The sequence below is a fragment of the Mustela erminea genome, chromosome 6 (genome assembly GCF_009829155.1).
Source record: "Mustela erminea isolate mMusErm1 chromosome 6, mMusErm1.Pri, whole genome shotgun sequence".
NCBI classification, from domain to species: domain Eukaryota; kingdom Metazoa; phylum Chordata; class Mammalia; order Carnivora; family Mustelidae; genus Mustela; species Mustela erminea.
Genome location: NC_045619.1, coordinates 62907201 through 62929339, shown reverse-complemented (window position 1 = coordinate 62929339; position 22139 = coordinate 62907201). Strand labels below are relative to the sequence as shown.

The following is a 22139-nucleotide window of genomic DNA, read 5'->3' as shown; positions in this document are numbered from 1 at the left end:
GCTCCTTCATTCCAGCATCTACTCTTTTCACACATGGGCTGGATTTCCCAGGCAGAATGTCTCGTGCTATCAATCTCCTCAAAATCAAGTTTGTGATCCCTGGGTTTAGACCTCTCAGGCTAGACGTTCTAACACTGACCTCTATTTATCCTGTCCCTAAAACCTCCAACTACCACTGGCCTTGGAGCCATAAGAATTGGATCCCAATGCAGATTTTATCACTTGAGATTTTCTCAGTTGAGGCTAATATTCCTCACAAGCAAAATGAGAGAACTATATCACTGTGAGGCTCTTCTACCATGTTTCATGATTCTAATTCTTACCCTAGTTCTTTCAACAAGCCTAGTCCACTAGCTCTCCATGTAAAAGAACAAGGGTAGAGCAAGATCCAGAGCAGCGACCAGTGTGGTCTGCTTCTGGGTTGGTCCCTGAGCTCCCACAGAGCGTGTGGTTTATGTAGAAGGCACCACAGGCACACACATTGGGATTTCTTACAAGAGTTTTTCCACTCCTGGTGGAGGTTTGACAACCAGCAAGACATGCCGATGCATATGTGATTCCATTTTCACCACACATAGGTTCCCATTTTGTCTCTGAACATTTGCATCTTGAGTTGCAATCTGAAAAGAGAGCTCGTTCATGAGAAGAAACAGGTTTGGTTCTGAAAAGAAATGTAACAGTATAAAATATTACCTCTTAGCAGGCAGCACCCTAAAATCTTCAAAAATCAGTGTTCTTGAGTATATAAGTGGCACTGCCAATGGAGCTTGCCTTTTGAAAACACAATGGTCATCAGGAATGCTGGTTTCTGATTATTAAATGTGAGTCTACTATTAAAAAGCTTTCTCTTGAAAGTTATCTGTTTACACATTCACATAATATCCAGTTCTTGGTTTATGGTTTCTATAAAAATCGACGTTCTCTAGCATCTTCTAATGTATTTCTGTGCAAAGATGGAGGAAAATGGCTAACAAAGCAGAAAGATAGAGTAAACTTCTAGAGCAACTAATGACGTTTCTTAAATGCATTGCAGGCAGTGTGTGCATGCGTGTGTGTGCTTTTCTGTCAATTTCCTTCACAACTGTCCCAGCATCAATAAAATGGGCATTGCCGATGGTGCAGTAAAAGAAAAAAATAGTCAAGCAGTCAGCATTATGTCAACAGACTTCAGTTTGGAAGAACTACACATCCTATGTGAGTGTCTTACTTAAAAAAGCACTGGCAGTTCATCTAATTTTTCTCTCTCTCATAATCTCCCATTCTACATAGCTCTTCCATATCTTATGTCATTCTTTCCGATTCTCTTGTACATGCTTTTCAATCACTTACCCATTCATTTGTTCATGTGTTCAAAATTTTGTGGAAGCCTTCTAAGTGCTAGCTTTGGGAGGAGAGAAGATAGTTACAAATATGAATGAGATGATATTTGCTCTTAAGGAGCTATCTTTTTGTTCTAACTTGACATAATTTTGATATCTTCTCCCTTTTCTCTCCCTGTTATTCTGTCTTACCTTCTCCCCTTACCTCTCCCAGAATTCCTCCTCTTTCACCTCTATTTCTTCCCCTCAACTGAATGACCTCATTTTTCTTCTTTTATTCTCCTTGTTCTTTTCATATTCCTGTATTCTTCTAGGAGGTACTTGTGCAATGATATTTCTCTTCTACTTGTAACTTATTTTTCATCCATTAGCACTTCATCATTCTTTTTGTTTTTTTTTTCCATTATTTTGAATTTATTTATTTGTTTATTCCCCCCCCCCTTTTTTTTAACAAAAGTGTTTGAGAGCCTTAAAACCAAACAACAACAAAACCCCCAAGGGCACTGTCATGTACACTCAGTAAGGGCAGAACAGTTTCTTTTATTCACTCCTGTATCTCCAGCAGCAAGAACAATCTGGGACATACTAGGTTAAGAAACAAGATTTCTGGTAAGTCAATCAAAGTAAAATGCTATTCTATTTTGGAGGGAAATAAATGTCATTTTGGCCCCTCCTTCTAAGAGGTAAACCCCATAATGACTGCAATTATAATTTCTTAATTGATGGAATATTCCATCTAGTAGAACTGCCATGCATTTTTGGTTACTGCAAACATAAAAAACAAAAACAAAAACAAAACAACAACAACAACAACAAAAACAGCCCCTGAGATGTTTCCAGACAGAATAAAAGGGTATAACTAGGCCTTCTGGGAAGTCATATAGTAATATTTCATCCTGTTCTCTTCCATAAGGCATTATTTGGTAAATTAACTGAAACTATTTGGTAGTATCTGAAAGTATAAATAAGTGCCTTTGAAAGCCTAGAATCAGGCCACTATAGGTAGTGTAGGACTGAGATCTCAGAAAGTTGGTGCGGAAAGAATTTTGGGGGAGATCTAGGCCAACTTCTCAGTTGGCAGATCAGGAAAGTCATGTCCAAAGTGGGCAAATTACTGGCTCAAATTCACAATGTTTATTAGAGACAAACTTCAAAATGAGAACTCTTCCAGGCCTTTGGATTCTAAATTCTTGTCTCGCATCAAACTTACTCTCATTATTGCAGAAGAAAGGTTTCTTCCACTACCATGTCTAAAGTTGTTTACAGGGTTCCTGTTGAATGTCTAGAATCAAAACAGCCTTGTAGAACAAAACAACTCAGGATAATCCCTGGAGAGCATGTTGTATTCTATTCTATAAAGCCAATTATTTTCTATTACTAAAAGTAAGCTAAATATATCATCTATGACTATCTTGAAGCAGAAATTAATTGCATGCATGTTTTACAAAGGATGTGTTGACAGAATTATTTAAAATTTTAAGATAACTTTTACCAAATATATCAGAATGTTTATATTCAAATGGGATTTGCTTTCAAAAGAATCATGTTGGGATGCAAGAGCTTTTTCCAGGGATGTTGCCATTTCTTTGGCTGCTTCCAATAGCAAAGCTACTCTTAAAGGTTAAATCTTTGCCATTGTTGGGAATATTCTGAAAAACATGGAAGGCAATTTTAGTATATTTGCTGCCGAAGCGAGCACTGGAAAGCAATTTTAAAAGAGGAGATTTAGAATGTTTTAGACAATGATAGCATTATTGTAACGCGATTGTAGTCTTTTAAGGCAATTGCTTCAAGAGCTAGTACTTCGAGGGCTAGTACTCATGCAATGAATACGCTATCTTTTATTTGTTTAAAAATATCTAATCATTTATTGTGTGAGTATACTTTTAACGTGAGCCTCAAAACATTGCCACTGTTTCCTGTTTATGGGCTTACTTTTGGCTTAGAAATGCCATGATGTTGTACAAAGAATATTATACTTTGAAGAGATAATTGACCTTTCTAAATTCAGTTTCTTTTAAAAGAGGGTAACAAAACTTACCTTATAAAGATGCTTTGAGGATACAAGTGAGAAAATGAAAGTCATGGTGTTTTGTAAATTGCAAAATACAAAGAAGTTTACCACTGTCCATCTACCATTAGGATCATAGGGACAGCTGAAGACAGTGGAGGGCTTCTACTCTCTCCAGAATCTTCTTGCAATTCCTGTTTACAGCTAACATCCTTATTCTATATTGCTGACCGTTAGCAAGGCAATGCTACTACACTCACTTAAGTCTAACATCACTCTGGTAACTCCCAGAAGCAACAGTATATAAATTTCACAGTCACTAGTTTTCTTGGACTTTTTAGATAGTGAAAAGTATAACTGATATTCACTTAAGAGCAGGAGAAACCAGATTAATGAGGGTGATGAAGATTGGACTATGGAGACAAGACAGACAGGTAAGCATGGAAGGAAGCACGGGAAGAAGCCTGGAAAGCAAGCAGTAAATGAATAGCAGCTGAACTAACAGAAGACAGATCATTAGATCAGGAGCACTGGCCTTTGAGGCACAGGCAGAGTTTGGGCAGTGAGGTAGTGCAGTCAGGGTGGTAGGCCTGGCATACAGTAATGGCTCAATGTTTAATTTAAACAGATAATATATATTTGGGTGAAAGAATGAAGACAGCTGTATCTGGGAACTCATGTTCAGAGGTAGAGTGATGGCAAGGACTCTTCAAAGGAAAAGACAGGGTAGTTCCTTCAAGACGCAGCTTCGTATTAAGACTGACAGACCCTTGGGACGCCTGGGTGGCTCAGTTGGTTAAGCAGCTGCCTTCAGCTCAGGTCATGATCCCAGCGTCCTGGGATCGAGTCCCACATTGGGCTCCTTGCTCAGCAGGGAGCCTGCTTCTTCCTTTGCCTCTGCCTGCCATTCTGTCTGCCTGTGCTCGCTCTCTCTCCCTCTCTCTCTCTCTGATAAATAAATAAAATCTTAAAAAAAAAAAAGACTGACAGACCCTGGAAACTAAGAAAAGTAGTCATCCCTCCCATACGAGATGGCACAGTTCTGAAAACATCAATAAATATTTTCTTGACCAACTGCTAAGAGCTAAACAGAGCTGTTGTGTGGTTCACCAGGTTGAGAAATAGCATTCTCTTCTGAAACTTCACATAATTTGAGTACAACAGAGACTACAAAAAGTAGCACAGAGAACTTTTCAGTTATCCAAGTGTTCAAAGAAAAAAAATACAATTATTTACAAATGGCACATCTCTTTTGTGCCAGGCAAGTACTAATCATTTCCACATATATTATCTTGCTTAAATCTTACAAAATTTTATAAGGTAGTTAGTATTCTTCTTTTTTTTTTAATGGAAAAATTTGGGGCGCCTGGGTGGCTCAGTCAGTTAAAGCCTCTGTCTTCAGCTCAGGTCATGATCCCAGAGTCCTGGGATGGAGACTTGCATTGGGCTCTCTGCTCAGCAGGGAGCCTGCTTCCCTTCCTCTCTCTCTGCCTGCCTCTCTGCCTACTTGTGAGCTCTCTCTCTCTCTGTCAAATAAATAAATAAAATCTTTTTTAAAAATTTAGAAACTATAATGAAAAATTTGAGGTTTGATTAGATTAAATGACCTATGCAATGTCACTTCACTAATGATGAACAGAGGTGAGATTCAAGGTCTGTGTTTTCCATTGTCAGGTTGACCTATACAGGAAGATGTAGATTTAATATTTTTAATAATTTCTCTTAGGCAACCAAATTCAAAGGAGATGACAAATTTTGGTGATAATAAGATCTCCCATGTCAACGTACCATCGGCTATTCCATGATAAAACTATAATTCCTTTCTCATATTTATGATGTTTACAATAAAATTATCTTATTTTGAAGCTCTATCTATAATTAATCTGATTAAACAAGCCAATCTCCTCAGATTACTTAGTAAGTGAACCTACCCTTGGTAGGAGACAGTTATTCCTGCCACATCAGAATTTTCACAGCCCAGTGCAAACAGGGAAAGGAATAGGAGGTACCCAAGAACAGAAGATCCCAAGTAGAGTTTTGCAGCTCCATACACACTGATCCTGAACTTTTTCATAACTATCCCCCCAGAGAATATTCCAAGGGCCACTGCAGGTATGTTGATGAGTCCTGAAGAACAAACAAACAAAAAAATACATATATATATAATTTTGTGAATCTGTAAAAGAAATTTGAGTGTGCCGACATAAACTTTCTGAGAGATTATACAAAGCTATATAATATATTATATTATATAGCTGACAGGAAGTTGTCAATTCCTGACAACTTGTTAGACTGGTTGGTCATTTTAAGTTATAGAAATATTTATTTACTATTATTCACTGACATATCAAGAGATTTTTGAGTGTCTAGGTTATAGATTAAGGATAGCACAACTGAGAATCTCAGAAGCCTGCCTAACACAATATCTAGCATAGAGTTTAAAATCAATAAACACTGAATTAATCAATGAGTCAATGTCTTTCTGGTCTAATCCCTGGATTAACAGGTACAATCAAGGGGCAGCTAGGTGAAAATTAATGTTCTTTAAGTTTGTGCATTAGAGAATAATAGGTACATGGAATTCAGGGAACAAAAACACAGTTATGGTTCTTTTTTTCTGGCCCAAACCAAATTTATTTTATTTAGACTCTTAGTTGCTTAGTTTGGTATCCACCCTAACAACCACCACAACAAAACAATGTATTAGTTGACGACTTTTATATTTACTATTTGCTTATAATGTACCAGCCACTTGAATAAGCATTTGATGTATCTCTCACATTTATTCTTTACCACAACCTTAGTAGATAGCCATAATTGTTATTTTCACTTCTGACAGCAATTTATTCATGGTCATGGTTAGTAAGTGTTAAAACCAGTTTCGGCAATACAGAGTCTGATGTCAAATCCAACAAAGTGGTTGAGAGCTTGGACTCTGGGGACTTAACTGCCTGGTTTGGCTCTCAGCCCCATACCTTCATGGCTTTGCAATGGCAGGTGATTTCTCTGAACTTCTATAAACCCGTCACCTTATCTATAATATGGAGCAAAAGCAGTACTGAGGTGTTAACATGAAAAGTTCCTAGCACAATATATGGCACATAAATATCATTCAATCAAGTTGTTACTTGCATTTCAATCTATTAGAGTCACAAAGATGAAAATATTGGGATGGGTGCGTGGAGTGGAACATTTCTGTGTTAGAAAAGGTGGGAAAAGAGGCTCTTTGGTGACTTCTTGTTTAGATTTTAAATTGGTAAATGTTAAATTAAAATGATCATGTTAGAGATCATCTCATCTTGAAGGAGGCAAGATCGCAAAACAGTTGGGGAAAAAAAAAAAAAAAAAAAGGGGTGCTATTTTTTCCTCCCCAGCTAAGCTGAGGTTTGTGGCTATAGCAAGCGGTAGAGATAAATGTATCCTGGGCCCCTTAAGAGCCAAAGGTCAACTATGAGGAAACTGATTATTATTTATTTTTCCAAAGAGAGGATATAATGGAAAATAATATAACAAACTTGGTTTCTCATGACCCAAGTTAATAAATGCTAATATATTCTCCCAATTTTTCTGATTTTTAAATATGGAGATCTATAAAACAGATTCCTTCTCTGTTCCAGATTCCATCTTCCTTCTCAAGAATTAAGCATTGCCATGGAGGTGATGTGTGCCATTTAAGACCCTATTTTTACATACACATATTCACAGTACTTGACTTCAAATCCCCCTCTCACAGACCCAAGACTTACACAAAAAGGGCAGAGTCCTATTCTCTCTTTCAATTCTATCTCCCAAAAGCAATTTATAAAAAACACATCTTCGGAAAACGAGCCTCTATATCGAAACCTTGAGAGAGTGTGCTTAGAATTTCATTTATTTTGTTAAATATCAATCCAAACTTGGGACATAAGGAGTCATAGCACAAAGGATACCCTTTGATACTTTTTGTTGGTTCATGCTGTGTGGGTTTCCCTAACTTTTCCCCACTCTGATTTGGCCTAGAAGATCTTGAGAATCAAAATGGGGTGATTCTAAGGGCATTGCTCCCTCAGTACAGAATGTTAAAAATCAGAAATATCCTCTCCTGACTGATCTCCTCTTAGAGCCTGTGTTCTCCTAAAACTTCCAGAAATTTTCCTGTACTCTCTTGCCTCCAGTCCTTTCTAGGCAAGATATTTGCTTCACCTGATCAACATCCTTTCAGTACACCACCCTAGTTTCCACATTTTCATGTTTTAACACCCCCTTATACTTTTGCTTTTAATTTAGGTATTGATACCTCTTCCTAGAGGATTTTCTTCTGACTCCAAGATAAGGTTTATTCTCCCAGAGTTCTCTAGACTACTTCTAGAGACTTCTCACAGCCTCCACCAGCTGTATGGTGCCTCCAGAGACATCTCTGATATCAGGGTGCACAAATTAGGTCATCAGAAGCCCCCTTCCTCCCTCTGCCTCTGGCCCTTGTACAGGGTCCCATAGGCATCAGTCTTGGTCCTTGTCACAATTACTGGCTAGCTTATCTGGTTTGCACCCCTCACCTTCCAATAGCACCTTCAAGGCAAAAACTGCGCTCACCATCATATCCTGAGCTCCTTGTAGTTTTCCATAAAAATGTGCCAAATGGCTAAACTTTAGTTTATCCACATACAACATTTCTCTTGGATATTTTACTTTCCTATTTTAAGAAATGAATTATAACATGATTCCATAAAATCAGTAGCAGTACATTTCAAATATACTGTCAGCTTGATTCCCCCTTTCAAATTCTCTAGGATCTGTAAGCTATCTATGCTGGGCCAAGTTGAGTTGATAGCAGATTTCCTAAACATCAAATGAGATGTGCTGCTTGCCTCCAAAAGCTTCTCCTCTTTCATCTAAAGCATTTTAAGTCCACTAATGAAGTAGAAATGTCACTGATTTCTTCATTACACACTTCTTTTCACTCACACCATAAGTGCTGATCTTAAAATGTTTACCATTTAAATACTCCAAATGGAAATACCAGCTGTAATTTACACCAGCATCCACAATTTGTTTCAATTTAATTTATGTATGTCTTTTGAATTTAATATATTTACTCAAATAACAGGAAAGCTAAGAGAAATTTAAGAATGAATATGTTGTTGTTACTTCCATATACTCATTCAAGCTGAAGAACTTATTCTTTGTTATTGTTCAAAACAAGTTATTAAATATAAATATTTATGTATATTAAATATAAATATTTTAAGATCGACAGCACAGTTACAATATAATTTGGGAACTCTGATTCCCATACAAATGTACAATATCCTTAGCCATTAAAATAAAATGGTAATAGGTTATAGTAATAAAAGTACTTTGGGATGTTTTAGAGCTTTTCTCCCAGCAAAGTAAAATTCTGTAATATATAATGGACCTTCACAATGTTACACTGTTAGAAGATTTAAATATATGGGACTTTTCACACTCATGTAGCCAATTTGGTGTAGACAAAGAAGTAAAATTAGCCATCTTTCTTGGGTATAATAATAGTAATTTTTTTCCTCATAAACTAAGATTGTTTTCCATTATTTCTCAGATTTTTAATATAACCTGACCTAATTTTAGAACATATCATAACACATATTTAATTTGCTATGCTAGCTTAGCTACAAAAAATTAATGTTTTCTATTATAAGCAACTTTCCCCAAATAATTTTCCTAACTTTCCCTTATTTGTCTGTGTATCATCTTCAAGAATGGAGAATGGATCCTGCTGTCAATGAGAATCAATGTCAATGTCAGTATCATGTCCACTAGGTATTATTTTATTTAATAAAAAAAACAAGAAATTAAGAAAAATGGCTAATAAATTGCAATCTGTGTATTAAGAAGGAAAACAAAACTTAAGATCATTTTCACGTAACTTAACAGTGATAGGAGAAGCTTTGAAAAAAGGAGAAAAATTAAGCTATCTATCTAAACTTCCTCCAGTGGAAACTGCAATGAGGGGAAAAAAGAAACCCACACACTTGAAAAAGCAAGATCATTTTGCCATATGCCTCCTAGACCCTGAATTTGAAACATTTTTGTTGCTTATTTTTCATTAACTTTCTTGGTAAAATTATATTTTAATAATAATTTTAATAATTAAAATTATACTTTAATATGTAGTTAACATGAGAAAATATTAATCTAAACTTTAGAAGTATGGCCAACATGGAAAAACACATACAGCAAAAATAAATCAACATTGTAACAACTGGCCCTTGAACACTAGGAAAATTTTTGTTTATTCTTTCTGCCATGTCATGTCAAATGCCTTCTCTGAGAGCAGAGAGGAAATGTGCTTTCTTTGTGCTTCTCCCTTATTTCATCACAGAAAGGATCATTCTTTATAATTTCCCCCAGCACACCCCCCCAAACAAATGAAGGAGGAAAGAGAAGTATGATAGAAGAAGAGAAAGAAGTGAGAGAACAGTATTGACTGAATGACAGCTGTATACATTTACAATGCATTTTCTGGGTCTTATTTAATCTCTCTTTTAACCTAATGAAGCATCTATTTACACCATTCTAAAGATCATCAAAATAAGTATTATGGATGTTGACTCATTTTCCCACTTACCCTTACTCTGCTTTTTTTCCATACTTAATGTGAAACCCAGATACATTCAGAGAAGAATCCTAGCTATAAAGATTGAAATCATTAGACACTATTAGTTATCTCTCATAAAGTACTTGAATAATCCATAGACATGACATGATGGAAAATATGAAGAATCAGAGTCTTAGGGAAACTTTGATAGATGAGTTAAAAAATTCTGATGATGAGCTTGGATCTCAGGGACCATATGAGTGTACAGAGGATTATGGCTGAAAGAAATCAACTGTCTACAACTTAAAAAACAATTATTAGATTCTTCTTTTCAGTTTTCCAAAAATGATTATGTCCAGAGAAGAAATATAACTCAAGGGAAATAATTTTATTCCTGGCTACATTATAATGTATGTATGCAATTAGGTAGACCATTGAATCTCTCAGAATTTTAAGTTCTTTCATCTGTGCTAATTTTTCTTAAGAATAATTTTATAGCAAAAGTATTTCATTTATTATCTACCCAATAAAGGAATGAGATTACATACAATCTCAATTTCTATTATAAATATCTTTTCCCAAACAATGCTCTTAATTTTCCTTTATGAAATATTGTTTTTAATTTGAAATAAAAAATGAATTTATCATTCTAGTGACACCAAAATCAAATGCCCTGAAACTTTTAAGTGTTATGCACACGTTGAATAATAAGAAATGAACACATACACTTAAAGATGTGCCACTTCATTGCAATTATTGGGGAAAAGATGGCTTTTTCATTTTGATAAAAGAACCTTGACCTTTTTCACATTATATTAAAAAAATTGAAATGTATTATAACCAGCAGCACCTGGGTAGCTCAATCAGTTAAGCATCTGCCTTCCACTGGGGTCATGATCCCAGGGTGTTGGGATCAAACCCCACATCTGGCTCCCTGCTCAGTGGGGAATCTGCTTCTCCCTCTCCCTCTGCCTGCACCCCTGCTTGTGTTCTCTCTCTCTCTCTCTCAAATAAATAAATAAATAAAATCTTTAAAAACAATCCATTATCTGAAATGTATTATAACCTAAATGTGAAAGTTAAAACACTTAGGCTACTAGTAGAAATATTAGAAAAACATTTTCATGGCCTTCAGGTTTGAGAATTTCTTAAAACAGGCTAAAAATAGCACTAATGAGAAGAAAAAGACTGGAAAATGGACTTGTTTAAAAATATGAAATGGGTTGCCAGGTGTAGGGGGTTAGGGAGAGGGTGGTTGGCTTATGGACACTGGGGAGGGTACGTGCTGTGGTGAGTGATGTGACGTGTGTAAACCTGGCGATTGACAGACCTGTACCCCTGGAGCTAATAATACATTATATGTTAATAAAAAAATATGAAGCTCACCACTAGGAGAGTAAAAAGAACTGAAGTCTGTGAGAAAATAGTTATAATACATATATTCAGTAAAGAACTTGTATCAAGAAAAAGTACCTATCCGTACAAATCAATAAGAGACAGACAGCGCAAGAGAAACAGGCAAACAATTTGAACAATATCGACAAAAAGAGAATGTTGGAATGACTAACAAGCTTGCAAAAAAGTGCTCAACATCATCAGTTACCAGTTACATGCAAATAAATTATAATAAGATATCTTCACACCTGTAAGAATGGTTACAATGAAAAACATTGACAATAGTGAGTATGACAGGGATAAGAGAAACTGGAATGTTTTTATACTTCTCGTGTGAGTATAAATTTACACAACCCTATTGTAAATGTTTTGGTTATATTTAATGGGTCTAAACATATATAGTTTCCATGACCAACAATTCTGCTCCAAGTTACAGCCAAGAAAAACATTGTGTATACACCCACTAAAATACATATAGAAGGATCAGGCAGTGTTATTGATACTAGTTAACACCAGAAAACACCCCTAATACCTACCAACAATAAAATGAACAAACTGTGGTATATTCATGTGATAGGATATGACACAGCAATGAAAAAGATCAAACTGTTATACACAACATGAGTGAGTCTCATAGATTTTACTTTGACTGAAATAAGCTAGACACAAAAGACTACATAGCATACGATCCCATTTGTATAAGTTCAAAAACCATCTATGATGACAGGGTTCAGGCAGGGTTCAAGGTAATTATTAGCTCTGGGAAAGCATATGGAGTAGGACGAGGTTTGAGAGAGCCCTCTGTGATTCTGAAAGGAGCTCCACATTCTAGCTGACAGTCACTACACAGGTTTTGGTGTAAACATTTATCCAGCCGAGCTACACATTTAGGGGCTGCAGAATGCTTGTAAGTTATAGCTCAATAAACACAAAGGAGATTTTGAAATAAATTTTTAAAAATGTCTCCTAAGCTTTTATTTCTCTTCTATTCTTGTTAAAGTCAGTGTAAAGTACCGACTGGCACAGATGGGGTTTTGGGGGGAATAAAACCTAAAATGTTTTTTTCAGCTCCACCATTAAATCACACAATTAACTAAATTTGAACCAATCAATGTTGAAAGCAAAAGTTGAGTGGTATAGCTTTAATATTTATAATTTAGAAGAGTAGTCTGAACAGTCAATTAAATTAGCATCTGTTAAGTGCCCATTACCCAGGATTGTTACAGGATAATTACATATTCTGAAATAAGCTCAGAGGCCTCTTTCAGAGATAGATACATAGAAAACTTTAAAAACATTTTATGAAGAAGAAATGTTTTTAAATCATTGGAGTTTCCTACTACTAAGGAATTTGTCCAAAGGAATAAGATATATTTATGCCTTGAAACAGAACCATTAAATGATGTCTTCATGGACTAAGAGAGCTAATCCAGGTTTTAAAAGTATCCAATTACTAGGAGCATGATGTTCATGTATTTGCACATTCTGGTTCTTCTTCCTTCATTTCCTCATGCTTTTCTGTGCCCTTCAATAGCTTTTTCATCACTGACTGACCTGCTCTGCTAGAAACACAGCCCTTAAAAATAACCTGAATGCCAGGACTCAGAAAAGTCCTTTAACTCTGAGCAAAAACAAACTTTGTTTTGCAATGAGCACCTTTTAACCTCTCTGAATACTCACTTTTTTATAATCCCTAGAAACGGTTCAGGTTAAATGGCCACTGTTAGGAAGTTTTGGCTACACTTGAAAGACACATACCCAGTATCACAATCTCCTAATAAAATGCATATTCAGTTTATGTAATATTCTTAAGGTCACTCACTTACAGTTGTGAATAATTCTTGCTGCAAAGTTGTACCACCGACAACCTCAGTATTTTAACTGGATTTTTTTCATTCTGATACATTTGTTTTCACTCACTTTTTGACTTCATATCTAAAATGCCATAAATCATCTTTAGTCTAAACAGGAGAAGAGCTTTCTCTAAAATACCTAAGGGTTGGGCGCCTGGGTGGCACAGTGGGTTAAGCCGCTGCCTTCGGCTTGGGTCATGATCTCAGGGTCCTGGGATCAAGTCCCACATCGGGCTCTCTGCTCAGCAGGGAGCCTGCTTCCTCCTCTCTCTCTCTGCTTGCCTCTCTGCCTTCTTGTGATCTCTCTTTGTCAAATAAATAAATAAAATCTTAAAAAAAAAAATACCTAAGGGTTAACAAGATGCAGCTGACGGTGCCTACTGGTGAGTGGGAAGGACAGATGAGCATACCGATAACAAAGTTGGCTTTGGAAGATGACTGCCCATACTGCTGTTCGATGTACTTGGGTTTATAGGTCACCATTCCAAACAAAGAATTGAACTGAACCGTGCTGGCACACAAATACAGCAGGTACAGTGGATTTCCAAAGAGATTCTTCAGTGATGGAAGAAAGTCTGTAAGACAAAAGTAATGTGGGAGTAATTAAAGACCGTGTCGCACTCAGCAGAAGACACAGTCTTGCCACCCGGGCACAGCTGCTACAGTTAGAAGGAGCAGTTCTAGCACAGTGCATACAGACACTATGGATATGAAGCACTGGCATAAGTCAAGGCTGAGATCTGTCGGGTTCATATGGAGACACAAGCACTTGCTTCTACAGGCATATAATCTAAATTATATTTTTATTATAATTACTTTTTATTTTTTAATTTTATTTTTATTATAATGAAAATTTTATTACAATTCATCAATATAGTTATAATTTAATTAAAATTAAATTATAATTTTATTATAATTACTATTATAATTATTTTATTATAATTTACTGTAATCTAAATCATATTTAGATTACAGTTAGAGGTAGAAGTCAGACAGGAACACGTTCCTCCCAATGACATGGGTAGAAGGAAAGAGAAACAAGAATACTTCCTCCCCACAGAGCTGAAAGTCATTGGTAGGACATCAAGAACTTCAGTTTTCTGGTCTCTCCTCTTTAAACTTGCATCATGGTCATAAAGAAATATGAACCTTATCTCCGTTTAATTTAATGAACTTAATCTAAGAAATGAGCTTTAGCATTCTCCCTTCTTCCTATGATGTAGCTGAAAAGTTTGAAATGTGGAGATTTTCTGTAAATACTGTTTGCTGGGCCCAGCTGAGGAGGACCCTTGGTCACTCTCTTGGTCACTCTTTTTCCATGTGGAAGGAATTCACATGAACATGTCTGGCCTTGTGTCCCCCCATCACACTCACTCCTTCGGTCAAGGGTGGGAAACAGGCACTGACACATTTGTCAGATGACTGAATCTCATCTGTTAAAAGGCCACAAGATCTGAAGATTCACTCTCTTCTGTCCACCCAGACTGATGGGAAGCAGCAATCCGGATAGGGGATCCATTGCTAGGTCTAACCTGAAGTATATTGTAAGGCTGGGAATGTCAGCAATGAAGATTACCCAAACTTTGGGTCATGTTCTTTAATCTATGCTCCAGTAATAAAGTTGACTTTGTAATCTTCAATTCTGTGTCCTGTATAGTTTCTGAAATTTTCTGAACAAACGGTAGGGAGAGAAGGGTATTATATATAGATCCCCTACAGAGTCTCAACAGGAAAACTGAAAGTGCTTCAAAATCAAGGAGAGTCTGGCTCACCTCTTGCCATTTCCATTATTTTTGACTTCTCTCCAAGGGATGTTTGGTAGTCTGCATGATCGTCCATAATAAACTTGGATTTCTCAGAGACGGAATTGGAATCCTCTTTACTTCGGTGTCTTGGAAGACTTTTTGGTAAACACCAGAAAGGCAGAGCTGCGAGAAGACTTACAATTCCTGCTATTAGGTAACCCAGCCACCAGGCTCCTACCCACTGGGGATCCTTTGGAGTAATGGTTATGTGATCTGAAAGACAGAGAGGATGGCTAAATTGCATATACAGCAAAGCCAGTGAGTTGAAATAAGCCTCTTCTTTTTTTTTAAATCCTAGCATTAGCTCTATCACATCATAAGAATACCTAATAATTCATGCATGATAACTTTCTAGTCTGAACATTATCATCTTCTTGCTTTTTGAAGGAAACATGCTGCTTTATTTCTGGAGCATGATGCTTTTCTTTATTTGTTCCTTAGATTTAAAATATAGAGCCTAAATCCTGGGGGAGGGGGTCTTACTCTGGGGTTTTGCAGAGGAAAACCCCGGTCCATGACAGGAAGCAAGCACCCTATGAGGGAGAATTATGGGGGCTCCAAGCCTTCTGCCGGCTACCCCCCAACAGCAACCCTTGCATCTGGTCCACATATTGAATGTCTGTCCAAGATTTTTCTCAAAGAAAGACTGGTGCCAGTCTAGTCTAAACACTCAGTGTTACTCACTAAATGACTGTAATACTCCAGAGCTACTCTAGGTCTGAATGCAAGATTTGTATATATAAAGAAAATGTCACTATCTTATTCATCAGCAAAACTTTATTTTTGATACCATTTCTTATTTGACAAAAAGGTAAGTGGTGATGAAGTTTTTTTTTTTTAACCAAATCAAGTGGTTTTTTTTTTCCTTTCTATATAAGAACCATAAAACTTACGATAGATCTACCTCCACTACACTCCGTGAGAACAATGAACTAAACACATGTCCTATGACGACTAGGCTCAATTGCCACATTATACTTGGTAAAATGTTCACACTGGCTCATCATCGCATCTTCATTTCTTCCCCTTAACAACTTCCCTCTGGAACACTCATCACACCTATGCTTTCTTATCTGAATCAATCTCCATGAGTGGATTTCAAAACCTCGGGAAGTCAAGCACTCAACTACTATTGTATTCACCATTTTGTGGTAGAACAGCACCTGGGATAGAATAGATGCAAAATTAATGAGTTTAATGAATAAATAAATAAAATTTTTGGAATGTTTCTTGCAGTTTATTTGATAAAAAAGTAAAACTGGCGCAAGAGTTTTGCATTTAACTTTAACACATGTGGACCTCAAAATGCAGTTTCAGAATTTTAAAAAAATGAAACCTGTTTTCTTGTTTCTGCTTTCTTGAACTTCTTAAAAAAGTTAGAAAAGTGATGTAGTGATGGCCACATCTAGGAGGTACATCTCACAAGAAAGAAACACATTAATAGCATGGAAAGATGAGGTCCCCCATTTGTTCCCTCCACAAGCATTCTCCCAGAGAATAAGGTAGCCTTACTCTAATCTGCCTCCATCTGAAAAAGATCTGTATAGTAAAGAACATTATTTTGGTTGCCAGAAGACTTTCAATTCTTGGTCTGCCTGGCAAATCTACAAAATACATTATCAACTGATGTGACTGTCATGTTGCTACACCTGAACCAACAAGAGGCCACAGTTTTTAGTCTTAACTGTGCTGGAATTCACTTGAAGTGGCAAACCAGAAGTGGAAAGGGATACATCTGAATAACAAACCATGGGTCATCCAGTTCTAACCACTGCCTATTTTTCATATTCCATTTATTAATGCATGCAGTGATTATATCAATGACCAATTTTCAGTGGATTATTTTCATTTTATGAAAGATTGCCATCCTGTCACTTTATAAAAAGGGAATTTGATATTTTCTACACCATCCCCATTAAAAATGTTCAGTGACTAAAATAAATAAATAAATAAAAATAAACTTCCTTACCTAGGTTTACAAAGCCAATGTCAACATACAGTTTGGCGCATAGTGAGCCTAGCAGGAAGCCAAAGATCGGTCCTATAATTGCAACCGTCTGCACACACCCTGCATCCAAAAAAAAAAAAAAAAGGAAAAGAAGTGGCATTTTCCCACTTTTGTAAATTAATAATTTTTTAAACAAGAAATAGGAGTGAGATCCAGTTAGTAGCTGAAAATATCTCATCAACTCTTCACTTAACTGAGCTTAATTTGTCCATTTTTCAACCTTATTGAATCATGAAATAAGTCCTTCTCAGCTTTGGAAGAAGAATGAACATGTGGAAGGCGTTAATTGCCTCTTAGTAAGGAAATAACACCAGGATTCTGAAGAAGTTAATTTCCCCCAAATGGAGAAAACTTTACTCCCTAGAATTAGATTTCCCCTACTGGTTAAAAAAAAAAAAAAAAAATCAGAATTATACTATTTTGACAGTCTTTCAAAAACTTTCTATGGTTGGTTAAGTTCTGAGTCCTTTTAACATTAAAATTGATTTTTTCCACCTTAGTGCAAAAGTGCATGCATTCAGAGAGTCTGTGGGACCGTCTGTGGGAGCAGATCCGTGAACACAACCAGTCAGACCTGGGAGTGCAGAGGGGTGCTCTTTGGAACAATCATGACCAGCCTGGGCTGCATTAATATGAGACGGGAGCAGATTACTTGAAAAACACCATTTCTGGTTACCAGAAAGGTAGCTCTTCCCGGCAAAGTATGTCCCATCTGCCTTTCATGTCACCACAGAACTTCTCGCACACATATTCCTGGCAGATTAATTTAAGAAAAAGAGTCAATGGCAATGAACAGAACCTTTCCAGAAGAGAAGAGAAGAATGGAGAGAGAGAGCAAGGAAGGGACACCCAGACACCTGCATGCATCTCTTGGCTTGCAATTTTTCTTCCAGTCCCCAGAGTAACTGTCTAGCCCATGTGATGGAGCTTCTGTGCCAGGTCCTGACTTACACTGCAGTGTTCCATTAGAGCAGGTAACCTGTTTTTAATTACAGCTCGCCTGACTGTAAGGAGAGCCCTCTGGAGTTCTGCACGCATGGCCAGGGCAGAACTATACTGTAGGGCTGGTTGCAGCCCCTCTCAGTGAATTTAAATCTTGTCCTCTATGCCTTGAAGGCCAGGACCTCAAAAGATTAGAACCCCAAGAAATCAAGGCTGATATGTGAAATGGAGAAAAATTTAGTTTCCAAGACATAAGAGGCACTCAATAAATGCTGCTTAGATGTACCTGGCCTTGGAATTAGAGTTTGCTCTATTGTGTGTGTGTGCATATGTGTGTGTGCATGTGTGTGTGTGATTTTAGCTGCTAGTCTATCTACTGGCACCTGTTCCAGGCATGGGTTCGCCTCAGGCCTTGCTCTCATCCTTCCTGTGTTTTTATCCATTCATGCCTGCTATTGAGATCTCAAAATTCCTTGCCCATCCCTCATAGGAAGAAACTGCTTTAAATAGGATTTAAAAGATGGGAAGTAGTTCCTAGGGCTCTGGGAACAAAATAAAAAATGAATATAAATGATACCTAGGTGGTTCAGTAGTACAGTTAACCCAGTAAAAAAGAACCTATGAAATCTGAAGTTCATGAAAATATTTGCATGAAGTCATACATCATGGCAGTCCATCTTCCAGTTATTTCTTTTTAATCTGATGTTCTTTCCCTAATGCAATTGGTCCTTCTAATTTGAGTTTCTTCATCATCCAAATCCTCAGTGTGGACCTCTGAACATGTGAACTCAGTAAAGGAACAGAATCTGAAGGATAAAACCTTCCATGCCCTATTTAGTTTGGAGTGGAGTCAAGAAAACTGGGTACTCTGCGTCCTCAGAAGATAAATGAGGTAGGTATTACCAATATAGAAAGCAGAATTGTCTTCACTGGCAAAATCATCAAGGTAGGCGATGCCTAGAGGCTGAATCGGAGTTTCCCCAATTCCACGAAGAAGGTTCCCCAGGAAAACATAAACCCACATGGAAGAGCTGGCATCCATTTCACATTCTTGAAAGGAAAGCAAACAAGAGGAATGAAATTAGATCAGTATTGAAGTTAAATATTTATTCTGCATTTCTACAAGCTGTAGTAAAATTGGATTAGGATGTAAAAGTGAAATTTTCAACAGACATAATTTGATAGGAGTCAAACCAAGATCGGAAAATATTTAAGCTTCAATGTTTTAGGTAGGGTAAATCCCTCAGAGATTTTGATCAAGGAACTCCTTTGATTTTTCTTTCTGACGCCTTGTTTCTAATTTTCTCTTCTCTTTCTTATTTTTATTTACACTGAGTTCTTTGAATTCCTATGCTTCTATAACATTCAATATCCTGTCTGGGACAAAACACACAATTTTGAATGAAGGGTTTTCTCTTCTTAATCTTTAAACTTTTCTATTTTTCAACAGAAATCACTTGCAATGTTACTGCTGACCAACTTGTACCTGCAATTCAAAATTTTATATGGTAATACTTCAACCTCAGGCAGCATCACAACTGCTTGACAACAAATAATGATTTTTTAGGGCTCAGGTTTAGGAAATAAAATTCACATAAAATTTTAAAACCTTATATGCTTTAGTAACTATTCCAACATAAAGAACCTTTCATCAGTATTCTTAGAATGAAATTCAAAGCTAACAACTTTTAAATGCTTTTGTAGAAGACATATCTTGATATAATCATGTGAAGCTGGAGAATTAAGTCCCATATCACAAATGAAATACACTTTGAAGAGTTTAATCACTTTAATAAAAGAGATAATACTTTCTATCTCTGACAATCACCACTTCTGAGTGCTATTTTTCTGTCAGACACTGGGCTAAGTGATTGGCAGGCATTTTTAAAGTTAAATTCTCCTATAATCCTATGAGGTGAGAGTTTTTTCCACTCTTCAGTAGCCCTTAAAGTAAATTTTGAAAGTAAAATATGGTTATTTAGAACTGAGGTGAATCCTTTCGTGCAGATGAGTCAGATTGTGTGACCGATAAAACTACTGTGTAGTTTTGTTGCTTCTAACTCTGTCTCTTCTGAAAATGTAGCCAAGTGATGAAGCATTTCTTCTTTAATCTTCTGTGGATTTCCAGTCTACCCACCCCCCAAATATAATGTGAATTCCTTTTCCAGAAAAACTGATTCTAATTCAATTCTACCCTTAACATTTTTGTGATCCCAAGAAGCTTGTTTGTACGGAAGTCTTATAGATAGGGGAAGACATCTTAGATCTATGCTTTCCAGTATAGTAACCACACAGCACATGTGGTTACTGAAGTGTAAATTAATTAAAGTTATAGAAAGTTAAAAATTCCGTTCTTCAGTCACACTAGCTGTATTACAGTACTCAATAATGACAAGTGGCTAATGGCTGCTGTATCGAACAGCATAGATACAGAACGTTTCCACCGTTGCAGAGAGTTCTGTCAGACAGCTCTACTTTCCAGTATTGTGGGGAGATGGGAGTTGTAGGTGGAGCATTTTTGAGAAGAGCCCTATATTTACCCCACTATCATTTTTAGGATGAACTTTGTGTCCACTATGTCTGATGTCCACATAGGTCTATGGCTTTAAGGGAGCAAGACCTCATTTAAATGAAAGAAAGAGATGGAGTTGTGAGTCTTATATTATATACCTGTCTAATAACTTGTATCTCTTCCCTTTAAAAACATTTTAATTCTCGCCTTTAACCCTATTTCTCTTAACATTAAAGGTTTAAATATTTCCTAAGTAGCTGAATTGCCATTTGTATCACATCTTCCATGATTATCAAAAACAAAAACAAAATCTCTTCAGTGACTGTACACATGTAGAGATGAAAGTCCAAGTCCTCCTCTTAGACTCTCCTCCTTCCAGTGGGCTTTTCTGCTTCTTTTCATACAGCAGGATGGGGTAAACTTTGTCCCCTCAAATTTCTAGATTTTCTTTAATCCTCTGGCCCTTCCCTTCATTCAAAAAACAAGACCTCAAGTGTTCAGTGCTCAGGAAAAACACATCTAAAAAGAAAGCACTGGTCAGGATATCAGGGGAAACAAAAGGTTTTATGCTATAGATAAAAGATTGGCATGACTAGCAGGTAGATAAAAGAGAAGCTTCCACGCTGCCTATACAGAAATCAATCCGGAGGCTAGGCGCAGGGAAGGAGATTGGATTGATGAAGAGGAAGCATAGAGCATGTCAGTGCTGAAGGGCAGTAGAGAGAGGACATTGGAGCTCCTGCTTCATTAGCATCCTAGACACAGGGCAGACACCTGTGGGTAGATGGTGTGGACTCCATGAGCAGGGAGAACCTGTGCTACCATGGGCATATAGAGCTCAGGAAGGTATCAATACCCCAAAGATGAGACAGTTGTACATTGTGGCTAAACACTCCTGCTCTGGACTCCTCAGAGGGTTTCCGGATGATTCCCATGTTCCCATGGGTGGCTCACAGAATGCATTGCTATAGAATATGTGTCAGCCATATGGAACTCTAGACATTCTAACAAAATTCCCTGCATCCTGTCTTGTGTGGAAAATAGAACTATTTCTGAGTTTCTAAGACTGTCGCCTCTGCATCAGAGAGAGTTGTGCTAAAAAGGACATAAAGGTAGACACGGGGTGGCACTAATGTGACATGTATGACCACATACTGTGGCTGGAGGGATTTTAAATATCTAAGTTGACAGGGGACTGATAACACCAAGAGGCCCCTCCCACGACCACCCCCTTTGCTATTATGTAAGCTCCCCAGAATGTAAGCCACCCCTGGGAAAAAGGGTGAAGTTAGGGACAAATTGAGATTAAATTTTTGCCATTCTGATGAAAAGGGGCTGCACACAGATTTTCTATTGAGATCTGGTGGAAAAATATATTTCTTTCGTAGTGGAGCGATGGACTGAGATCTGTCATGTGCCAACTTAGTTTTATCCTGATTTGATGGCCCACCTTATTAGGAACTAATCGTTCCTAATCGGAACTAATCGTTCCTAGTGAGCTTTTCTCAATCACTGGTAATTAATGGCCCTTTCCATAAGATTTGAATCTCTGCATATTCTTTTAGGATATCATCATATACTGCCTTATATTCTAGGAATTTTTATGGCACTATAATATCGTGATTTAAATGGTAAAGCTTTTAACAGAAAAAAAACACAGAAATTTTTGTCCATCCTAAAGCACACAAAAAGTCTTTTTTTTTTTTTTTTTTTAGCTTTCTTAGTCAAGTAAAAAAAA

General features: G+C 36.9%; 1 protein-coding gene across 5 annotated transcripts in view; it reads right to left on the bottom strand.

Annotated features, from left to right (window-relative positions):
* SLCO1C1 (solute carrier organic anion transporter family member 1C1) overlaps nt 1-22139 on the bottom strand; it is a 61145-nt gene that overhangs the window by 11904 nt on the left and 27102 nt on the right. For 4 of the 5 annotated variants that reach the window (XM_032347483.1, XM_032347484.1, XM_032347485.1 and 1 more), the window contains 6 exons: nt 18793-18939; nt 16909-17007; nt 14907-15152; nt 13545-13709; nt 5262-5457; nt 496-661 (listed from right to left, as the gene is read on the bottom strand). In XM_032347483.1, the coding sequence (XP_032203374.1) occupies nt 496-661; nt 5262-5457; nt 13545-13709; nt 14907-15152; nt 16909-17007; nt 18793-18939 (1019 nt within the window). The remainder of the gene's footprint in view (nt 1-495; nt 662-5261; nt 5458-13544; nt 13710-14906; nt 15153-16908; nt 17008-18792; nt 18940-22139) is intronic. The other variant, XM_032347486.1, reaches the window with a different exon arrangement.